At 35.6% G+C, this 18,371-nt stretch overlaps 1 protein-coding gene across 1 annotated transcript; it reads right to left on the reverse strand.

Annotated features, from left to right (window-relative positions):
• Window positions 1-210: 210 nt before the first annotated feature.
• Window positions 211-6,487, reverse strand: LOC145662472 (uncharacterized). Its single transcript, XM_081728078.1, has 3 exons — window positions 6,350-6,487; window positions 2,295-3,161; window positions 211-766 (listed from the first exon to the last, which is right to left on the reverse strand). The coding sequence occupies exons 1-3, from the start codon at window positions 6,406-6,408 to the stop codon at window positions 274-276; spliced, it is 1,419 nt and encodes a 472-aa protein (XP_081584204.1). The 5' UTR covers window positions 6,409-6,487; the 3' UTR covers window positions 211-273.
• Window positions 6,488-18,371: the final 11,884 nt, after the last annotated feature.

The following is an 18,371-nucleotide window of genomic DNA, read 5'->3' on the forward strand; positions in this document are numbered from 1 at the left end:
TTCTCCTATTGTTTGAGATTGAAATTGGTGAGAAAAAAAGGGAGAGACACTTTCTCCTTCAATGCAGGACACTAATGAATACAAAATTCTGCAGTGGTTTCCGGGAAAATATTAATCAATAAATACGTAACTGATACTATATATAATGTTAAGTATTTACCTGTGGAAAGATAGAATGAAGAGATCATCAAGGTAGAGTTAAGAACACAGTTTATAAAGTTGCAAATTTTAATTACGAATTTTAAATACATAGTGCTGACATGGATGAGTTTGTTACGTTCTAAACGTTACAGCACCCAATGGGGCAAGCTCATCAAAATTGTACACTCGTCCGTTCAAACTCACTTGAAATCCTTCTGCTTGTTGTTCATTGTAGTTGAACACAACAATGCCAATGGAGTTATCTGGATTTTGGAATGCTACAGAGCCGAGATCTCCAGTGCTACCAAACCTGTTGGGACTTCCAATTCGGACGGCGCCTGGCATTGCTGCTTTGTTCATGTGTCCGATGGCGTGATATTCAACACTAACAATGTAATGGCTGTCATCATTGAATAAGGTGAGAATTCCTCTTCCGTTCTTAACACCACCAGTTCCGCTGTAAGTAGGTCCACTGTTCTCGTTCAGAACCAAATTCCACAAAATTCCAGTCACGGCACCTTGTTGCACTTGTTGCACAAATAATACGCCAAGCATGTATCGAAATACATCAGGCCAATTTTCGTTTGCTGTTGTTCCAGTAAATTCGGTGAAATAATAATTCTTGCTGTAATAATGATAATAATAATTTTAATAATAAAAATGTTCAAAAAGAAACATATTTTTGAACAGCATCTATTAGAGAAATTAGAGCAAATACATTGAAATACTACTGAAATTTAGAAGCAGAGAGTGAAACATGTTTTGTGAATCTATAAAATGGTACACATAACTTGACAAGGAACCAACAAGTGGCAGCTCTAAGATGGAATGCTAAAGAGAATGGAACAGCTGCAGAGCTGGCTGCACTGACTACTAACATTTTTATCTCCGGAGAAGTGATGGTTTTTCGAAACTTTTTTATTCCAGTCGTACACTGGTTGCAGTTAACAACGTTATGAAGGGCTTGACCCTCTATTTAAAAACAAATGAACTCTGATAGAGATTTAAAATGATCATACACTAGAAGTTTGCATTTCGTCCTGAAGATGTCAACCGTGGCTATGGTATTTGCTGCCATCTAACGGTGAAATATATAACTTCTACTATCTTTATTTCAAACAACAGAAGATGGGATATGGACAGCCACCGTTATCCGTTGACGGACTGCCTCCATTAAATAACTTGGCTGAGATAATAGCTCTAGCTGTCTATTGAAAAAAATAAATCGCTTTCGTTCAAGAGTTATTGTGCGGAGTAATGGATGGACAGACCGGCGTCTCAAGCGCTGTTTCCCTCTGGTGGATGTTGCTAACGTTTATGCCATTCTGACATTACTAGACCGCTGTAGTTTAGTATCCTCATTTATTAGTGTTTCCACTTGTTGATCACTCTTCAAACAATGCTTAGCAGTGTTGCTAACTTTGCTTGCAGAGCAATCTGTTTCTAAATTGGAGCACACTTTTAAGGTATCCATTTGACCCTAAGACAGTAGTTCTCAAGCTCAGCATATTTATGACAGCCAGTTGATAGAGACTGCTCTGACCTTAATGTTCTGTATACTTTATGTAAGAACCAAGCAAAAGTGCCAGCTTCTATATCTCTAAATCTTAACTTTCAGAATTAGAAAAATCTATAATACGATGTATTAACCTTAAGTGTAATAAAGAGCAAGAACAAAATGATGTAAGATAGTACAGTAAGATTAAGTCAATATCAACAATGTTTATCTTTTCTATGTTAAGACTTTTAGACAGAGGAATTCCATTTTAAATCAAAACAAACCAGACAGAATTGTTAACACTAACCTCCCTAATATTTAGCTTTATAACGTCCATTCGCCTTATTCTCAGATTATCCAAAGTGCTTTCCTCATTAGCATCTCAACTAGAACTTCTAAAGTAAGACACTGGCGTTACAAAAGGATTACTGACAACCAGGTTAGATTTTAGTAAGTGATTCATGCTCAGCAATCAGGACATCGGCTCCCATTGCCTTCAACCTGACATTCTAGACAGGGACTCTCTGTTTCTTAATTCAAATAATTCCCCTTATGCCTCACGACGCGAGGTCAACACCAAAAATTAGTACTCTCAGAAAACAATTCTATCGTTAATACTAATTGAAAAAATACGTATTTTGTCCAAAGTACTTACTCAGGATGAGCAGCTGCTACAATAAGTGGCGAACTTGGGTCACCAGCATAACCATGATAAGAATATCCATCAATGTACTGCCTGGCTTCTTGATCGTTCATAACTTGAATGGCGTAGTCCGTATTGTCAAAGTTGAAATCCCAAATGATTAACTTGGTAGTAATATTATTCTGCTGAAGTTTTGGTCCAAGATTTCTAATCATGTTAATTTCATCTTCAGCTACCAAAACCATTGAAGGATAATCAATCTCAAACAACGGTTCATTCTGTACACAAAGTGCATCAATATAAACTCCATTTTCTTGGAAACCTTGGAGATATTTAACAAAATAATCAGCGTAAAGATCAGTGTAATTGTTGATAAAACGTCCTCTGTTGTAGTCATTGTTGTCCTTCATCCATGGAGGGGCGGTCCAAGGTGTAGCAAGAAGCTTAACGTCGGGATTAACTGCTCTGGCTCCTAAAATTGTTGGAATAACAAATTCCAATTCAGATTCAATACTAAAATGGGAAAGATCAGGATCGTATTCATCATCAAAAGTATAGGCAGGCCCTCTTGCCATAAAATCTGACGCTCCCATTGGCAGACGAAGATAATTGATACCAATTCCTTCTGTGGGGCTAAACAATTCTTGGAGCATTTGGTCTCTTAGATCACTATAATGAATGAGATATGCAGCTGAATTGGTAAGACCGCCTCCAAATCCTTGAATAGTTTGAAATGTTTGGTTGGGATCTATTTCCAGAGTTCCATCTCGAGGAAGTTGCCCTTTCTCCAGTTTTGTTCCACTTAAACAGCCTTGAATTTGACCTGCGTTAATATCGTTGAAAAGATCTGCTGGATTGGTTACCCAATATTCCAATTGGCTGAAAGAGAAAAAATATATGGCGTACGTTCATAATCTTCGCTTAATACATAATTCTGTTCAAAGAATATAGATAGTTATCGCATCATGTATTGTTAATATTCAGCTGAAACGGATTTCTTCAACTTACGCTAAAGCTAGACGAACAAACGAACGAACGAACAACTTACACTATAACATGGTCACGTCCTAAAATTTGCAAAGTAGCATTCATGAATGAGCCCTCAAATATAACACTGAAAAACTGATTAATAGGTTGAAAAACCCCGATTAAAAACAATATTATTGTAACATAGTTCCGCACAATATGCTATACTATCTATATCAGAACACAGTAAATTTTTGTAATTTCATACTTATAAGTAAGTGTATATAATTTTATTATATATGGAATTACGAAAATAGGCTGTATCCTAATATAGTCAGAGTATATCATACCATATAGTAGCGTTGAGTAAGTATAGACATATCTCAGTTTCAATTCAAATGAAAATACTCGGGTCGCGACTAGTACCTTCCATAATGTAGACCTATTAACATAACGATTTATGTTAATAAGTGACTTATTACCAGTACTAGTAACATTAACGTGATCTGAAATTCCATGTTCAAAGAGCCAATAATATTAATGTGACTTGAGCGTGAATTAACATAATTTTCCTACTAATTTATTACTTTGATAGTTTCCTTAAAATTATGTTTTAGCTAAAATTCTTCTTCTCATCTACGTATTTCAATGGTTGTACGTAAAGGTTTTGTTTACGTAAATTTTTTTCTTGTTTAAAAAAATGTCGGATGAATTGATGTTACATTTTACTTATTATTACTTGCTACTTTTCCAGCCTTCATCTTGCTATACACTATAGATTAAAACCCAGTGGCGGATCAAGCAAGGGGCCCGGGGCCTTAGCTCCCCAGTTTTTTTGAGTAACAAAGATAATTTACGCTATTATTTCCATATTTTAGAAACTTTATAGCAAACTCATGATATACCCATTATACAGGCCCGTATCCAGGGGGGTCTAGGGGGGCCGGGCCCCCCTAAAATTTTGCTAGCCCCTCCTAAAATTTTCACGGTAGGCTTACAAGTGAACTATAATATGCTGATGAACTATAATGTGGTTGAATCAGGCCCTCCAAACTTCGACTGGGCCCCCCTAAATTTTTGGCCTGGCTACGGGCCTGCCATTATAGTCTGGGTTCTGGCTGCTCCCCAGTTTTTAACTTCTAGATTCGCCACTATTGAAACTCCTTAATTGAAAGTTGTAATTGTTTACAGGTAACTTTTGGTTACAAAAATATTAATTCTCAAATTTAAATATGGTTATAGTCCTTGTCTTAAAAGCAAACCGCAAAGCACGTTTATGTTCAGCATCATCACTACCCGTTTTCAAATAAATAAATAAATTGAAATAATATAGTTTAAGTTGCAATTAAATCGTCGCCGTATATTACTGTAGAAAGCAAACAAACCATTCAAAAGCAGAAATACCTTGCTAACATATTTTTCCTCTTGAACTAAAATAGAAGTAACAAACATTTGGGAATAAACAGACTCTCGACTGCAGTCACACAAAAGAAAAATAAACGAATGTATTTAAAGTATTACTTTCAAGGCATTAAAAATTTAACTTCTCAAAAAACACAAAACCCTATCACATGAACAACTAAATTCAAACCAAGTTATGATAATAGATGCGAAATGCCAATTGAACGTTGTCAATATTTAAGACACAGTTAGTTTTTAAGTCCCTGTAAATCCCATGTATGATTGTGGCTTTTAGCCAATTGAAAACAAAACTCCTAAGCTAAGCTGAAAGTTACATTACAATAATTAATTGTTACTGCCCTGTATTCTGAGGAAACCGTAGAATGAATTTTAGGGTTCACAAAACAATATAAATACAAGTACACATGGAACTATGTTAAGGTGGATCACTAGGTGTTCTCGGTGCTACGCTAAACGCTGTTTGAATAGTGCGGCATTGCCAGATAGTGTCGAGAGTTTACTGATGCCAGATAAAGGGAGTAATCATGGAATTTGCTTAGATGCTTACTGGAAAACTTAGTTTTCGACCCTTACCGCGATTCCGCTTCTCGAACTGCAACGCTAGAATCCAAAAAAATTCTTATTGCAACTACTACACTAAACGTATAAATTTGGCAACAACGTATTATGGAGTTCTGAGTTAGTTTCGTGTCAAAATATATTTCCTTAAATATAAGTTAATATTTAAATAAAATATGAAACATAACACAAAAAACGGTCAAACAATATATCTATGTCGTGATAAGATTGTTACTTTAAAATACTTTACACATGCAAATAAGCATTTCATAAAACGGAGCACTTCTAATAAGATCTAACAGTAAGTCCATCTTGTGTGCTCATTGTGAAACGAATCAAATATTTTCTTTTATTTGTTACCTTTTTCGATATCAGGAGACACAACCAAATGAATCAGTGTCTTGTGCTGTAGCTGAAACACTACTCTATCTTCTAGTACAATATTTATAATATGTAACGTTTCATTGCGCAGTAGTTAAGGGAATGAGCTAAAATATGTACTGACTTCTGGGTGGTGATCCACCTTAAAAACTCGTAGGACTAACTGCCTATTTTTCAAAAAATAAGTCATTTTTGTTGTGATTCGCTCTTTGTGCTCCACAATAATAATTAACACACACAAAAGTAATAGAATACAGTACTGTACTTCATTCAGTAGTGTAGATTCAATCGTATTTTTTTCAGTTCTGTATTTCCCTCCAAATAATATACATACATCGCAAATAAGTACGTGCTTTATGTGATAGAAGATGCTATATTGAATATGCAATATTTCGTTCAACTGAGTGTCACTGCAATAGCTTGAGGACGAAACTTCTGATTTTTGTATGGTTAAATTTATTGAGTTATAATTGCTGTAAGCTTTAAAACAAAACTCTATACTAAACAATTTAGGAGCTATAAAACGGTGATTTTCGTATTGATTGACTTTTCGTTACCCGTTCAGAGTTTGGTCTTGAGGAGTCTAGTATACCATTTACTTCGAATACATAAACCTACCTATATTAATACTTGAAACTAATAGTTCTTAGACTGTAAAAATACTTAGACTTGTAGCGTACTTTTTCGGTCTTTAAGGTAAAATTATATTAAAGAAAGTGTTAAAAAGTAAATTTCTTTACCCTTCAGGACATGCGCCAATGGCAACATGTAGAAGTGCCAGCAGAATTATCATCTTCATATTTAGAGAAACTTAATCAACATTGATGGTAAAGCCTACCCCAATATATTCCTTTTTTAAACATTCTTATATATGTTTTGATTATACCTGTTTAACCAATCATTATTTTTGATTTGTTGGCTTTTGTACAGCAAATTTACTGATAAGCTAAGTAACTTTATGGTATTATCACATACACTACTATTATTGATAAGAGTATTTACAAAATCACTGTTTCCATTTTTAAGATTCTGAGAATAAGGCCGGCCCCTGTGCCAAACCCACTTTGTTTCTGCAGTGGAGATAAGATATCTATCACGACTTGATAACGTTTTATTACGTATCTTCTATGCCTTCCTAAGTTCACAAGCACTTGAAAGTAGAGAATTTACTCAAAAAATACATGATAAATGTACCGTCAATAACTGCTACCGATGTTATGGGAATTTTCCAACACTTTCGAAGGCGGATGTATTTCTACGTGATATTGATATTATAATATACTTTGCATAAAGTTCTTTTGAATAACAAAGTACTTGAAACACAACATTTTCCGGTACAAAGTAGAATTTCGTAATAATAATTTCAACTTTAAAATTCAAATTATGAGTCTACTTGATGTCTATTCTGAAACTCTTTCTTTGGTAAAGGGGCCAGTTGTTACCGATGCCTTTTTCATTGAAGGTTATTATAGTGAATTCATGATCTGTTAAAATTCATGTAGTATTTCGTCATGTCTTCCAAGCTCAAGGCCCCTTTTCTCAACCACTACTACTGATAGCGTTTGTATTTTATCCATATAAATTAACAAGGGAACTTCGTTTCACAGTGAGAAACTGCAACAAATGTCCAAAACATGGAGATTAATGTTGAAACCCGGAAGCTCTTTAACTTCCCGGGCCGCGGTGGCTTAGTGATAGAGCGTTCATCTCTGATGCATGGTGTTCTTGGTTCGATCCCAGCTCGCGCTAAGTAAGCTTTGTGGTGGAAAAACACCGTGTGCGTGAATTTTCTCGGGGCTCTCCCATTTCCTCTCACTTTCTTCATTCTACCATTTCATTTATTTCTCATCATCACCGTCTCCTTTAGCCTAGCTGACATAACCGTTGGACGTAAAACTTAAAGATTTAATTTTCTTTATAGTTTCCGATTTCAATAGATGTATATGTCAGGGGAGGGAAAATCAAGAGTATTCATTTGATGCTGAATCCACGCATAAACACATACTTTTCATATTTTATTACTGAAGTAAGCTGGTTTAGAGGTAAAAAAGTATGTAATTATTACGCATACATGACGGAACAGATCTTTTCCCTACCTCACATACAGTAAGTTCAAGTTCAGTTATAAATGTCCCCTCAAAAACTGACTTTTCTCTTTAGATGCATTGAGATTTCTAAGAACACAAACTAATCCACTACGAATTATACACTATATTATTTATTTATTTATTTATTGAACAAATTCCCAAATACAACATAAGTTTGCCATTTTACACAGGGAAATGTTAACAAGTAGGAAAAGATAACAAGGAAAATGACATAAAAATAAAAATAAATAACAACAACATTAACATCAATAATATTAACAAAGAGTGCACAAGTAATAGACTATTATTTGGCCAACATGCGTTTTGTTGCTCTGTCAAACACCGGGTAGCTCGAAAAAATGTCCACTTCACTGGTTAGATTATTATAATAGTTCAGTGCTCAGTGATAAAGACACCTCTGTATAATTGTCAACCTAGGGCGTGCAAGATAGAATAGGTGGATATTCCGGGTTTTGCGGGAAGGGACACGTAAGGATAGTTGTTGAAGTAGGGTTTCTGATCTTAGTTCTCATTAACTATCTTATGAAGAAATTTCAAATCAGAGTTATTTCTGCTTACTCCCGGCAGCTGGATATTAAGATATCGCAAAATTTCCTCCTTAGGTAATATTCGAAGTGCGGGAACACGTAAACGTACTATTGCAATATAGAAATTGAGAACAGATTCAATTCTAAATAGACGTGTAGGTGCGGCCATGGCCCATATGGGAGAGCAGTATTCGATCTTGGGTGCTATTAGAGTTTTATAGAATGTTGCTAATGATGCCATAGTGCGTAGTTCAGTGAATCAGTAAAGAAGCCCCACCATTCGCATTGATTTCTTAACTATTGAGGATATGTGGTCAGAGAACGAGAATTTCGAAACAAAGGTGACACCAAGATCATTATGACTAGCAGAATGTGTTATGGGGGACTCGTTAATATGGTATTTGGAGGGAACAGGAGACTTTTTTCAGAATAACAGAATACGTACCATCTCATTTCTTACTGTTAAGTTTTAATTGCCACTTTTCACACCAGTCTACAAGATAATTTATGTCTTCCTGTAGGGCAATTGTGTCATGGAAACATGATATTTCTCTATATAATTTGCAATCGTCAGCAAAAAGTAAAAAGCCATTAGGATTAGCTGATAAGTGAGAGTAGAGATCGTCCATATACAGGACAAATAGCAGGGGCCATAGTGCGCTTCCCTGAGGCACCCCGGAGATCACAGGTTAGGGGCTAGAAGTCGCCCCTGAAAGAACAACTTTCTCTTTACGGCCCTTCAGATAGCTGGTGATTAAAGTGAGAAATTTACCATGTGCACTAAACCTATTGTAAAGCTTGTGGAGAAGATGAATGTGACTGACAGAATCAAAGGCCTTGAAGAGATCAAAATAAATTACATCTAATTGAGTATTGTTATTTATACATTGAACTGCACAGGAAAGAAGAGTACTTAAGTTTGTGAAACTTGAGCTTTTCGGTAGAAAGTCGTGCTGAGAAGTGTGAATGTAAGGCGACGTGAATTTGAGTAACCTGTCTTTGATTGTTTTTTTCGCAGATAATAGATATTACAGAAAGAAGATATATTGGCCTATAGGAGGATACTTGATCTTTAAGTAATGATTTACATTTTCGGGTCACGTGAGCTAGTTTCCAGCTGGTGGGATAATATCCTTCTCTGAAACATCTATTGAATAGGATGGATTGAGGAATTGAAATAGCTGAAGCAATTTTGTTCAGATAGAGAGAGTATTAGATACTGAAGACTGTCCGTAGAATTAAGGAATACACATTTATGTGAAATTAAGTTATTTTGTTTAAAGAAGTTTCATATCATGGACTATGTAATTCCAATTCCACATTTTACGGCATTACCGATTCAGCACTTTATGAAAAGCTCCGTATGGTTACACTCGAAACTACTAACATCTTAGGAAATCCGTACAATGACAAAGTTATTACTTTTTCTTTCTAAACATGATAGTCATTACTTTTCGTTTACTTTGCTTTATGCTTTTCCATAAAGTGTTAGTTTTATGCCCATCTCCAGGGTGACTTGGACAAACCCATGACCCGGGGTTACCCTGTCTAACCCGGAAAGAATTAGTGTGACCTGGAGACGACGAAATGCCGTCATTATACACATGGGCAAGATGTGTGAAGCCGCTAATGTAATTCTAACAAATACAATATTCTCTCGTCTCTCTGTGTCTTCTCAATAAATCCATGCCTTTCTTTCTCGCTTGTTGTATGCATCCTTGTGCATCAAACCATTGCACTGGAGTATAATTACATGGTGAAACAGAGTACAAACGAATGGGAATGACAGAAAAGATAAGCTACATGTTTTAGTTATGGGGCATTGTCAAATCTTAATCGAGCAATCCTGTAAAACTGGCATAAAATATAAAAAGTGCCGCTGAGGTCAAAGATTATTTTGTACAGTCCGCAGCAAAAACCCTGCAACAGAGCATGTAAGTTTATTGTGAAACTACGCCTAACAGCGCAAGGAATCGACATAACGCTAAGTGGCACGAATCACGCCAAGAGAAACCTCGGTGTCCTCAACTATACACTTATTTTGGAGCAAAAGACTTCGTCCTTTCACAATAAACTTACATGCTCATGTTGTAGGTTTCTTGCTGCGGACTTTACTTTTTTTTTTTTTTTTTTTTTGCGTTTTCGTACACTTTCAGTTAATGATTTATTACTCAAAGACTATTTACCAGATTGATATGGTTAAGAACTTAGAAGAAAAGAAAAATGTGGAAGAACATTAGAAGAAAATGTGGAAATTTTATGGTGTAAGTTTTACTGCAGTATTGCCAACTTGAGAGAAATTATGTAGGAAAATGTAGGAGCAAAAATACACAAAAAATTCTCTAACCGAATTTTAAGATTTTTTAGAGTTACCACATGGGACCAAGTCACTTCAAAAATTTTTTGGTGTGCCGACAACGCACAGTGAAAATCTGAAGTTGTTGGCTGCCATAGAAAGACAGAAAGAAAAATATTCTCTCATCATACACATGAAATTTTTGACAGTTTTTCCATCTCAGAAGCAAAAATCCACAGTTATGCAAGGTTGGCAGCTTCCCTAATTATCCTATTGAAACTTTTTATAGTGCGCTGATGAGGCTTTCAGATATTGGTACGTTCGTTCTAATGTAGCCAACAAGATGGAAATTATAGAATAAACATGGGAGATTTTTCCAAATTTTTCACCTAAATCGGGAATTAAAATTTTTATGGCTGGAAAAACTGCTAGCAGACAGACGCAAAGTATCTTAAAATGAACTTTGGTACCCTACTAATAAATTCTACAAGTATCATGGTGATATCTAACATACTAAGTATGATTTAAAATAATAATAATAATAATAATAATACCTAATTCTACTTAAAACAGTTACAATTTTCTTTCCACTTACAAGGAACCCTAGGTATCTATCAGAGCCCGATCTTCATGAAACTTTCTATATAGAGAGAGTACCTCGGGAAACTCGCACAGCCAAAATTGTAGCTGCAGTATCCAAGACGTTGGGACTTAGAGCTCGAGAAAGATAAAGAAAACGGAACCTCAGTACATTAAGGACATGGTGAGAAAATGCTCGTTTTTCGTTAAAACTTGTCATTGTAATGACACCAAATAAGCATACATGGATACGAGATGACAAATATGATCTGTTAAAAGTGATAAAAAGAATATCCGCCATCTTGAAAGATGCCATGTTCAAGCTGGTGGGATTGGTGCAAATGAGAAGAGGGTTATGCGATGCATCAATTTGAACGTAAATAGACCCAAAAACCCATTGGGATTACATTACTCCTGTGTTTCTGGTAGAGTTGTTTAAATACAAGATTAGCAAAGTGGATCTCGTGACACTCGAGCAGATGGAGGGTATGGAGCGCTATGAGTGGGATCAGTGTAACTAGAAAAACAGAGCGAAATATAATTGTAGCACTACTAGATTTGTGTCAGAGACAACATGTAATTGGTGTGGATGGGCTGATATGACGTGTTCAATCTTCATAATAATGCCATATTTGATATAATGAGTAGTATGTTTTTACAAATGTAATAAACTAGTACTACCAAACTATATTGTAACTACAGGTAGTTGTGCTTTGCGAACGTGAAATTCTTGCATTATCAGGTGCAGTTATTGTTCAACTGACTTATGTTTTGAACATTATTTCGAAAAAATACCATTATCACAAAAAGGAACAGAACGAATAACTTGCAGGCAATTCAACTGCATCATAAACATTTTGGGGCGTGATGTTCAATCACTACATCTTCTTCACCATATCAACATTGTTGTAGAATTTACTTGGAGAAATGTATTGCAATTCCTAATGTTTCTTCACTTTCAGCATGATTATTTTGTTTTTGGTATTTTTTCCAGCAACCTGCTACAGTTAGATACAAAAAGAGAACAATTGAAATACAGAATATTGTCTTAGGTTATGGATGAACTGTTGTCAGGTGCATTGTTCACGACTGCCACAGTCGTGAACAATGGAGAATATACGAAGGTTAAATAAAACACGCAAGAATTGATAAATATTATTAAAATATGTCAATTGTTTGTAATTCATATGAATTAGCGTGTTTGCACACGATACCGACAAAATCGGAGGAAGCCCCGATAATATCGGTGTCGGTGTCGGCGTATTTTGCACACGTCGCCGACAATATCGGTGGAAGCCCCGACAATATCGTTGCCGGTGATGAGCGAAGTAAGCGACACACAAAAAATCTTCTCCATATATGAAAACAAATAAAAAAAAATAATAATAATTGGGAAAATTATTTTTTAAAACAAGGACTACAAAAACTGTTCTGAAGAGGTGTGGAGGACTGTACAAAACTTAGAAAAAATAGTCCTATGCCTAAACATGTTTAGATTTAACAGTGCCGTTTTAAATAGATGCCGTAAACATATTATTTTCGTTTCGATGAGAATTGATGCTGCTGTACATTGCAAACTATATTAGTTTTAATTTTTGTTGGAACACTGTTACATATTGTATGTATATTATTTTGTTTTCCATGCAATTAACATTAATGTCAGTAGATTAAATGATAATATTCGAATCAGTAATTCTGTTTTACATTGCTCCATACATACACTGGCGCAAATCCCGGGGGGATGAAGGGGACATGTCCTTCCCAATCTTGAAACTAGGGAGATTGTCCCCCTCAATAATCCGATTTGAAATGTGTTTTTTTGGGAGATAAATTTGATTGTGTCCGATCGCCAGAAAGGGAAGTGAGATGAAATTAATGTCCACTCAGAATAAGCCTCAAATCTGCCCGCCTCCCAATGTTGAAGACAACTATGCTCCCCTGATCCTCCACAGCATTGTTTCTCGACTACAGAAATATTCTGAACATCGCTATATGTATATAATATGGGAACGATCTTACCTCCCCCCCCCCCCAATGTTGAAGACAGATTTGCGCTGTTGCATACATACCTGTCGTTTCTCGTTTCTTTTTGTCCATGAACTCAAAATCCTGGGCAAGGCTTGCATAAACTTTTCGCCATGCTTTTTGCTTTTCAATTGTGTCCTGGAAAGAGTCTGTTATCTTATCCCATATGCAAGGTCTACATTCCACAAGTTCAATAAGGGTTAAAATATCGAATGGAAAAATTCCTGCCATCTCCAAAAATCTAAGCAAAACTAGAAAGATACGAATGCAATAATACACAACCGTTTCATTCAGTCACTGTAGCTAAACTACAGAACTCTATCAGGGAGTCGATCCCGGTACAAAGGGGAGAGGGAAAACTTGGATACATAGCTTTGGTCTTTGTTTTCAATTGCCATTCCACAAATTATTTTTAAAGGGGGGGGGGGGATTTGGGATAGTTTTGGAAATGAGAGAAAAGATCTGCAACAAGTGAAGCATGAAGTCACATCCCTATTGTTGAGATCACAATCAAGAAAATGCCAAATGAGTAACTTGTCCTTGGAGATTTGGAAAGAGTGTTCGAGTGTGCTGGTTTCGTTTCAAAATAATAATAATTCTACTTTAACTTGTCAACAAATATTCTATTCAGTCATTGCTTATTGAGTGGAACGAGAAAAGTGATCTGCACACAATTCTGATGAAAATAAAAGAAAGTAATAATAATCAGGATTTTTTCCATATGCTTATGTTCACAGTGTATCAAACTTTGAAAATTACTCTTAAATTAACTTCCAGAATGTATTAAAATTTAAAAGCATTAATAGATTAAAAAATATATCATCAAAGAGTGTGTGTGTGAGAGAGAGAAAGAACAAAAATAAAAAAGGAGTGGAAAATAATCAAGAAATTGGTTATGTAAATTTCCTATATTCTATTTAGTAATAGCTATTTAGAGGGAAACCAGTACTCTTCAGACTTCCCACATTTTATATTTATTTAATAAAGGGAATTAGCTACTCCAAAACAGAGACTGTAAAATAATAATAATAATAATAATAATAAGCTGTTCCGAAGTTGTTTATAGGACAAGATAATAATAATAATATTATACAATTGTAATAGAAAAATGGAAACAACAAAATTCCAAAGACAAGAAACGAAACAAAAATACACAGCGCCTTGTCACTCACTCTCTTCATCTAACCCGCTGACCGGCCGACATTATCGGTGGCGTGTGCATCCAATCATAAGAAAACATTGCCCCCGACAGTATCGGGGGCTTGTCCGACAGCATCTGCGTGTCGGAGGATCGGCCGATAATATCGGTGGCGTGTGCAAGCTACGATTTGAATACATTGAAGTCGATTTCACCGCCGACATTATCGGTGGTTCCACCGATATTATCGTTGCCGTGTGCAAACGCACTTAGTCCCGCATACTTCATAATCGAGAATCATGAGTAGACATAAGATAAAACTGGAAATAACTGCCTGTAACAATCTTATACTAGTGTTATTATACATGTTCATTTTTGTCAAGAATCACAGAAAAAAGATAACTCCTTTAAGATTAAATAATGTCCTTGTCTTTTGTCTCGAAGTCCTAGCTTCTATTCTGATGGAAGATAATGTAGTTCGGATTCCAACAAATGTTACAGCTGCACATTCCCAGAACAACGGTCCTAGCGCTAAAAAAAGATCCTAAGCTCCGAACGCCCTACCAAGAACATAAAGAGCAGAGCCTTTCTACAAATATTTCAACAAATTACGAAGTTCTCACGGATTCGGAGATAAAATATTATATTTAGGTACATATGAGGGACTGTGAAAAATTCGTGCCCAACACTGAAGGAATGCAGGTAAAATGATGAAATTGTACAGTTCTAAAGAACATATCTCTGTATGTACAAATACAAATTTTCGTATTAATAACAAGATTCTTATTGTGTTTTTCCGGACCCTTAAATGATCATGTGTACCGAACCAGTGAATTTCACGAACATTCAGATCAGAGCTGTCATCAAATGTTTGTTCCTCCAAGGAAAGTCACCGAAGCAAATTCATAAGAAAATTAGTGAAATACTACAGGATTCTCCTCCGTCATATGCAGTGTTGAAGAAGTGGAAGGTACAATGTCATATGTAATCGCAGAATCTCAACAAAACGTGTGGTATATATTGTGAGAATTTCTCGACAATGAGTCGGAAGCATAATTCATAATATCTTGGGGATGCACAAACTCTCGGCAAATTAGGTTCCCAAAAATCTGTCAGCATATCAAAAGCGTGAAAGAGTGAAGGCATCAAGGAGTTATCTCCCATTTTGACCGCAATACCGACCAATTTCTGTTACGGATAGTAATCGTGGACGAAACATGGTTCCGCCACTGCGATCCCAAAATCAAACAATGAAGTTGGGGCACTCAGGTTCCCTCAATGGGTGATCTGTTATAACCTTGTAATTGCTTTGTGCAAGGAAGTGAGTTCATTCTGGATTCTCCGTGCCTATAAGAACAAATATTCGTCCTATTAAAATATAAAGTGTAAATTTGCTACTGTTCGTCGTATTAAGAGGGAAACTTATGTTTGTGGTCTTCTGTGAAGGACTGTCAAAAGGTAGCTGCTGTACTACTCCATACACTTTGTTCTGCGTTTGATGAGATGTATTGTGTATATGCTGCGTAGTTCATGTTTCACATGTAAAGTTGATGTATATGGTAGTACTTCTACCACGAGATCGCCCTCGTCTTCGTGTTACTTTCCGTGTCTGTTCTTTTACAACGTATTTGCACAACCATTTAAGCAATCTTCTGCAATCTGAATTTGTAATTTCAGTTTACATTCTGCCGGCTTTCTTTAAATTCAACCTCTCACCTAGTTCAGTGTTATGTATCATATACTCTCTGTGAAATTATGAACCTACTAGTGTTCTTCGAAAGAATATTATTCATCTATTGTTAAAAATCAACGCAAAGGTTAATTTGGACGAACATTTAGCTAAAACCAAACTTCTACACGTTAAAAAGTTCAAATAACATTTTGCTTTAAAACTACTTTAAAACTATACTACTATAAAAATTACTTTAAAACTATTTGGGTGTATGTACACACTCAAATAAATTTGTTATATATCATAAAGCATGTATTCATCCATTTTCTTATTTTCTTGTAGGATAAAAAATGTCTACACGTTCTATTATTAATAATAAAATCTACCTACTAATCAAATATTATTACTTTCCTTTCTTACGGAATATTAACTGGTAAATTAAAATAAGTAAAAAGGCATTACTATCTTCCTGTGTGAGTAATTGAAATACTGTATCACAACGAATACGATGGTATATTCAGGGAAAGAACCTGATACGTGGGAAATTGATCACTAAAGAGAAGTTCTTTCCTCTTTCCTTTTGATATCTTTAATCATTATCTCCTGCTATCCCTCATTTTTCAGAGCCGAGTCTCGGGAGACTTTAATATATTTATATCTTTATTGAGTTATTTTGCATTTTTACCAGGCTACAGTCAACACAGAAAAAGTTTAGATTGGTTATTTGAATACCAACTGTATTAATGTGGTGTTTGCGAAAGCAAAAGGAAGGGCAGACTTCGTCCTATTTCTAATGCTGAAAATTCTATTTTTTATTATTTATAATGAGAAATCAAGTGCCAAACGTTTTTCCAATGTTAAGTCTATAGACATTCCGTTTTTCTGTAATTATTCCTCAATTGTATGTCCAATCGGGACATGCGACTCCTTACGACAGAGCAAGCTCTTGAATCACCACGTCAATTTGGTTAATAGCGGTTCAGGTTTCTCGGAGAAGTGTCCGGATCAACGAATGCGTAAGTCGAATAAAGAGAAGCTTCTTTCTAATAAGCAGAAAAAGAAGATGCTTCCGGTTTTAAGCTGTACTGTCATAGAAAAAATATTCCTGTACCACCTGCACCACCAGTACATCTCTTTTCTTAGCTATTTTTTTTTCTTCTGGCATTCTCCTCATAACTATTAGAATGATTCCTCCACGTCTCGTAATGAGTCCAATTTTTGTATCTCTTCTTTTCGAAATGTTCTTCAGTATAGTACTTTCCAAAATTCTCTCATTTGATACCTTGTACGCCCATCTAAATTTCAACATTCTTCTATAGCACCACATTTCGAAGGCTTCCGTTCCTCGTTTTTTTTTTTTTTTATTTCCTCTTCTAGCAGAGACCATGCATCGCGTCCACGCAACCGCTCACTCCATTTATATCCTTCCATCACCCTTTTCTTGAGTTTTATATCGATGTTCCCAGTTTAAAGCTTTCAGTTTACTTTGAATACCTTCTTCACCTGAGCTATTCTGGATTTTACATTTTGCTTGCAACTTATCATCGCTTACTATTTTACTCCCTAAGTAGCAAAGTTACTGCATCTCTTCCATCTGGTATTTTGGTATATACTCTGAAACCTAATACGTAAAAATGGTCGTTTTTAAAAAAGACGGTGAGTGTAATCAATGACGAACAATTTTAGAATCTCGCAAACCCGTCATAATATTTTTTTAAAAAAGGAAGAGACGAAACGTACAGAGAGACAGGACATTTCTAGTGGTTCTAAATTCTCCCTAAATAAGACTCCATTTACTAGTAGTACTAAAATCATCAAACAAAATAGAAGTAAAGTATCTTATGATACAAAATACTTGTACTACTAACAGAAGCCCGCGGAGAAAAATTTAGAAGGTAAGTTAATGAGAGAAATCAGCAAAAATATAGGAGAAACATATAACCTCGTTACCCCTCGATCAAGATATTCTAGTACAATTGTTTCAAAACGGAGTTATAATAAGCTTAACAATATACAGGGACTTCAATTAGTGAGAAATTGGAAACAGTTTATCCGCCTGGGTTTAAGAGGAACACATTCTAATCAATAGTAGATGTAGAAATACACTAAAGAATATCGTGAAATAATAGTTATACCGGTGGAGAAGCTTACCCTCTCAACACCCCCAAAAAACTAACGACCCGGTCTATAAAAAATATGTAAGCTACAACTGTATACTCCGGTACAATGAAAAGACTTCGGTGTGCGTTCTTCCGGATTTGTTTTCCAGTCGGGTATAATTTTTTATGGTGACATTGTAAGGTAATTGATAAGACTTTAACTTTAAAATGAAATCTTTCAGTTTAATGTCCCATGATTACTCCCTTCCCCATCAGGAAGTCGCGGTTGGAAAGAAGGATTGCCTCCGTCGACGGTGG

The sequence above is a fragment of the Thermobia domestica genome, chromosome 10 (assembly GCF_964235325.1).
Source record: "Thermobia domestica chromosome 10, izTheDome1.hap1.1, whole genome shotgun sequence".
Taxonomy (NCBI): Eukaryota; Metazoa; Arthropoda; class Insecta; order Zygentoma; family Lepismatidae; genus Thermobia; species Thermobia domestica.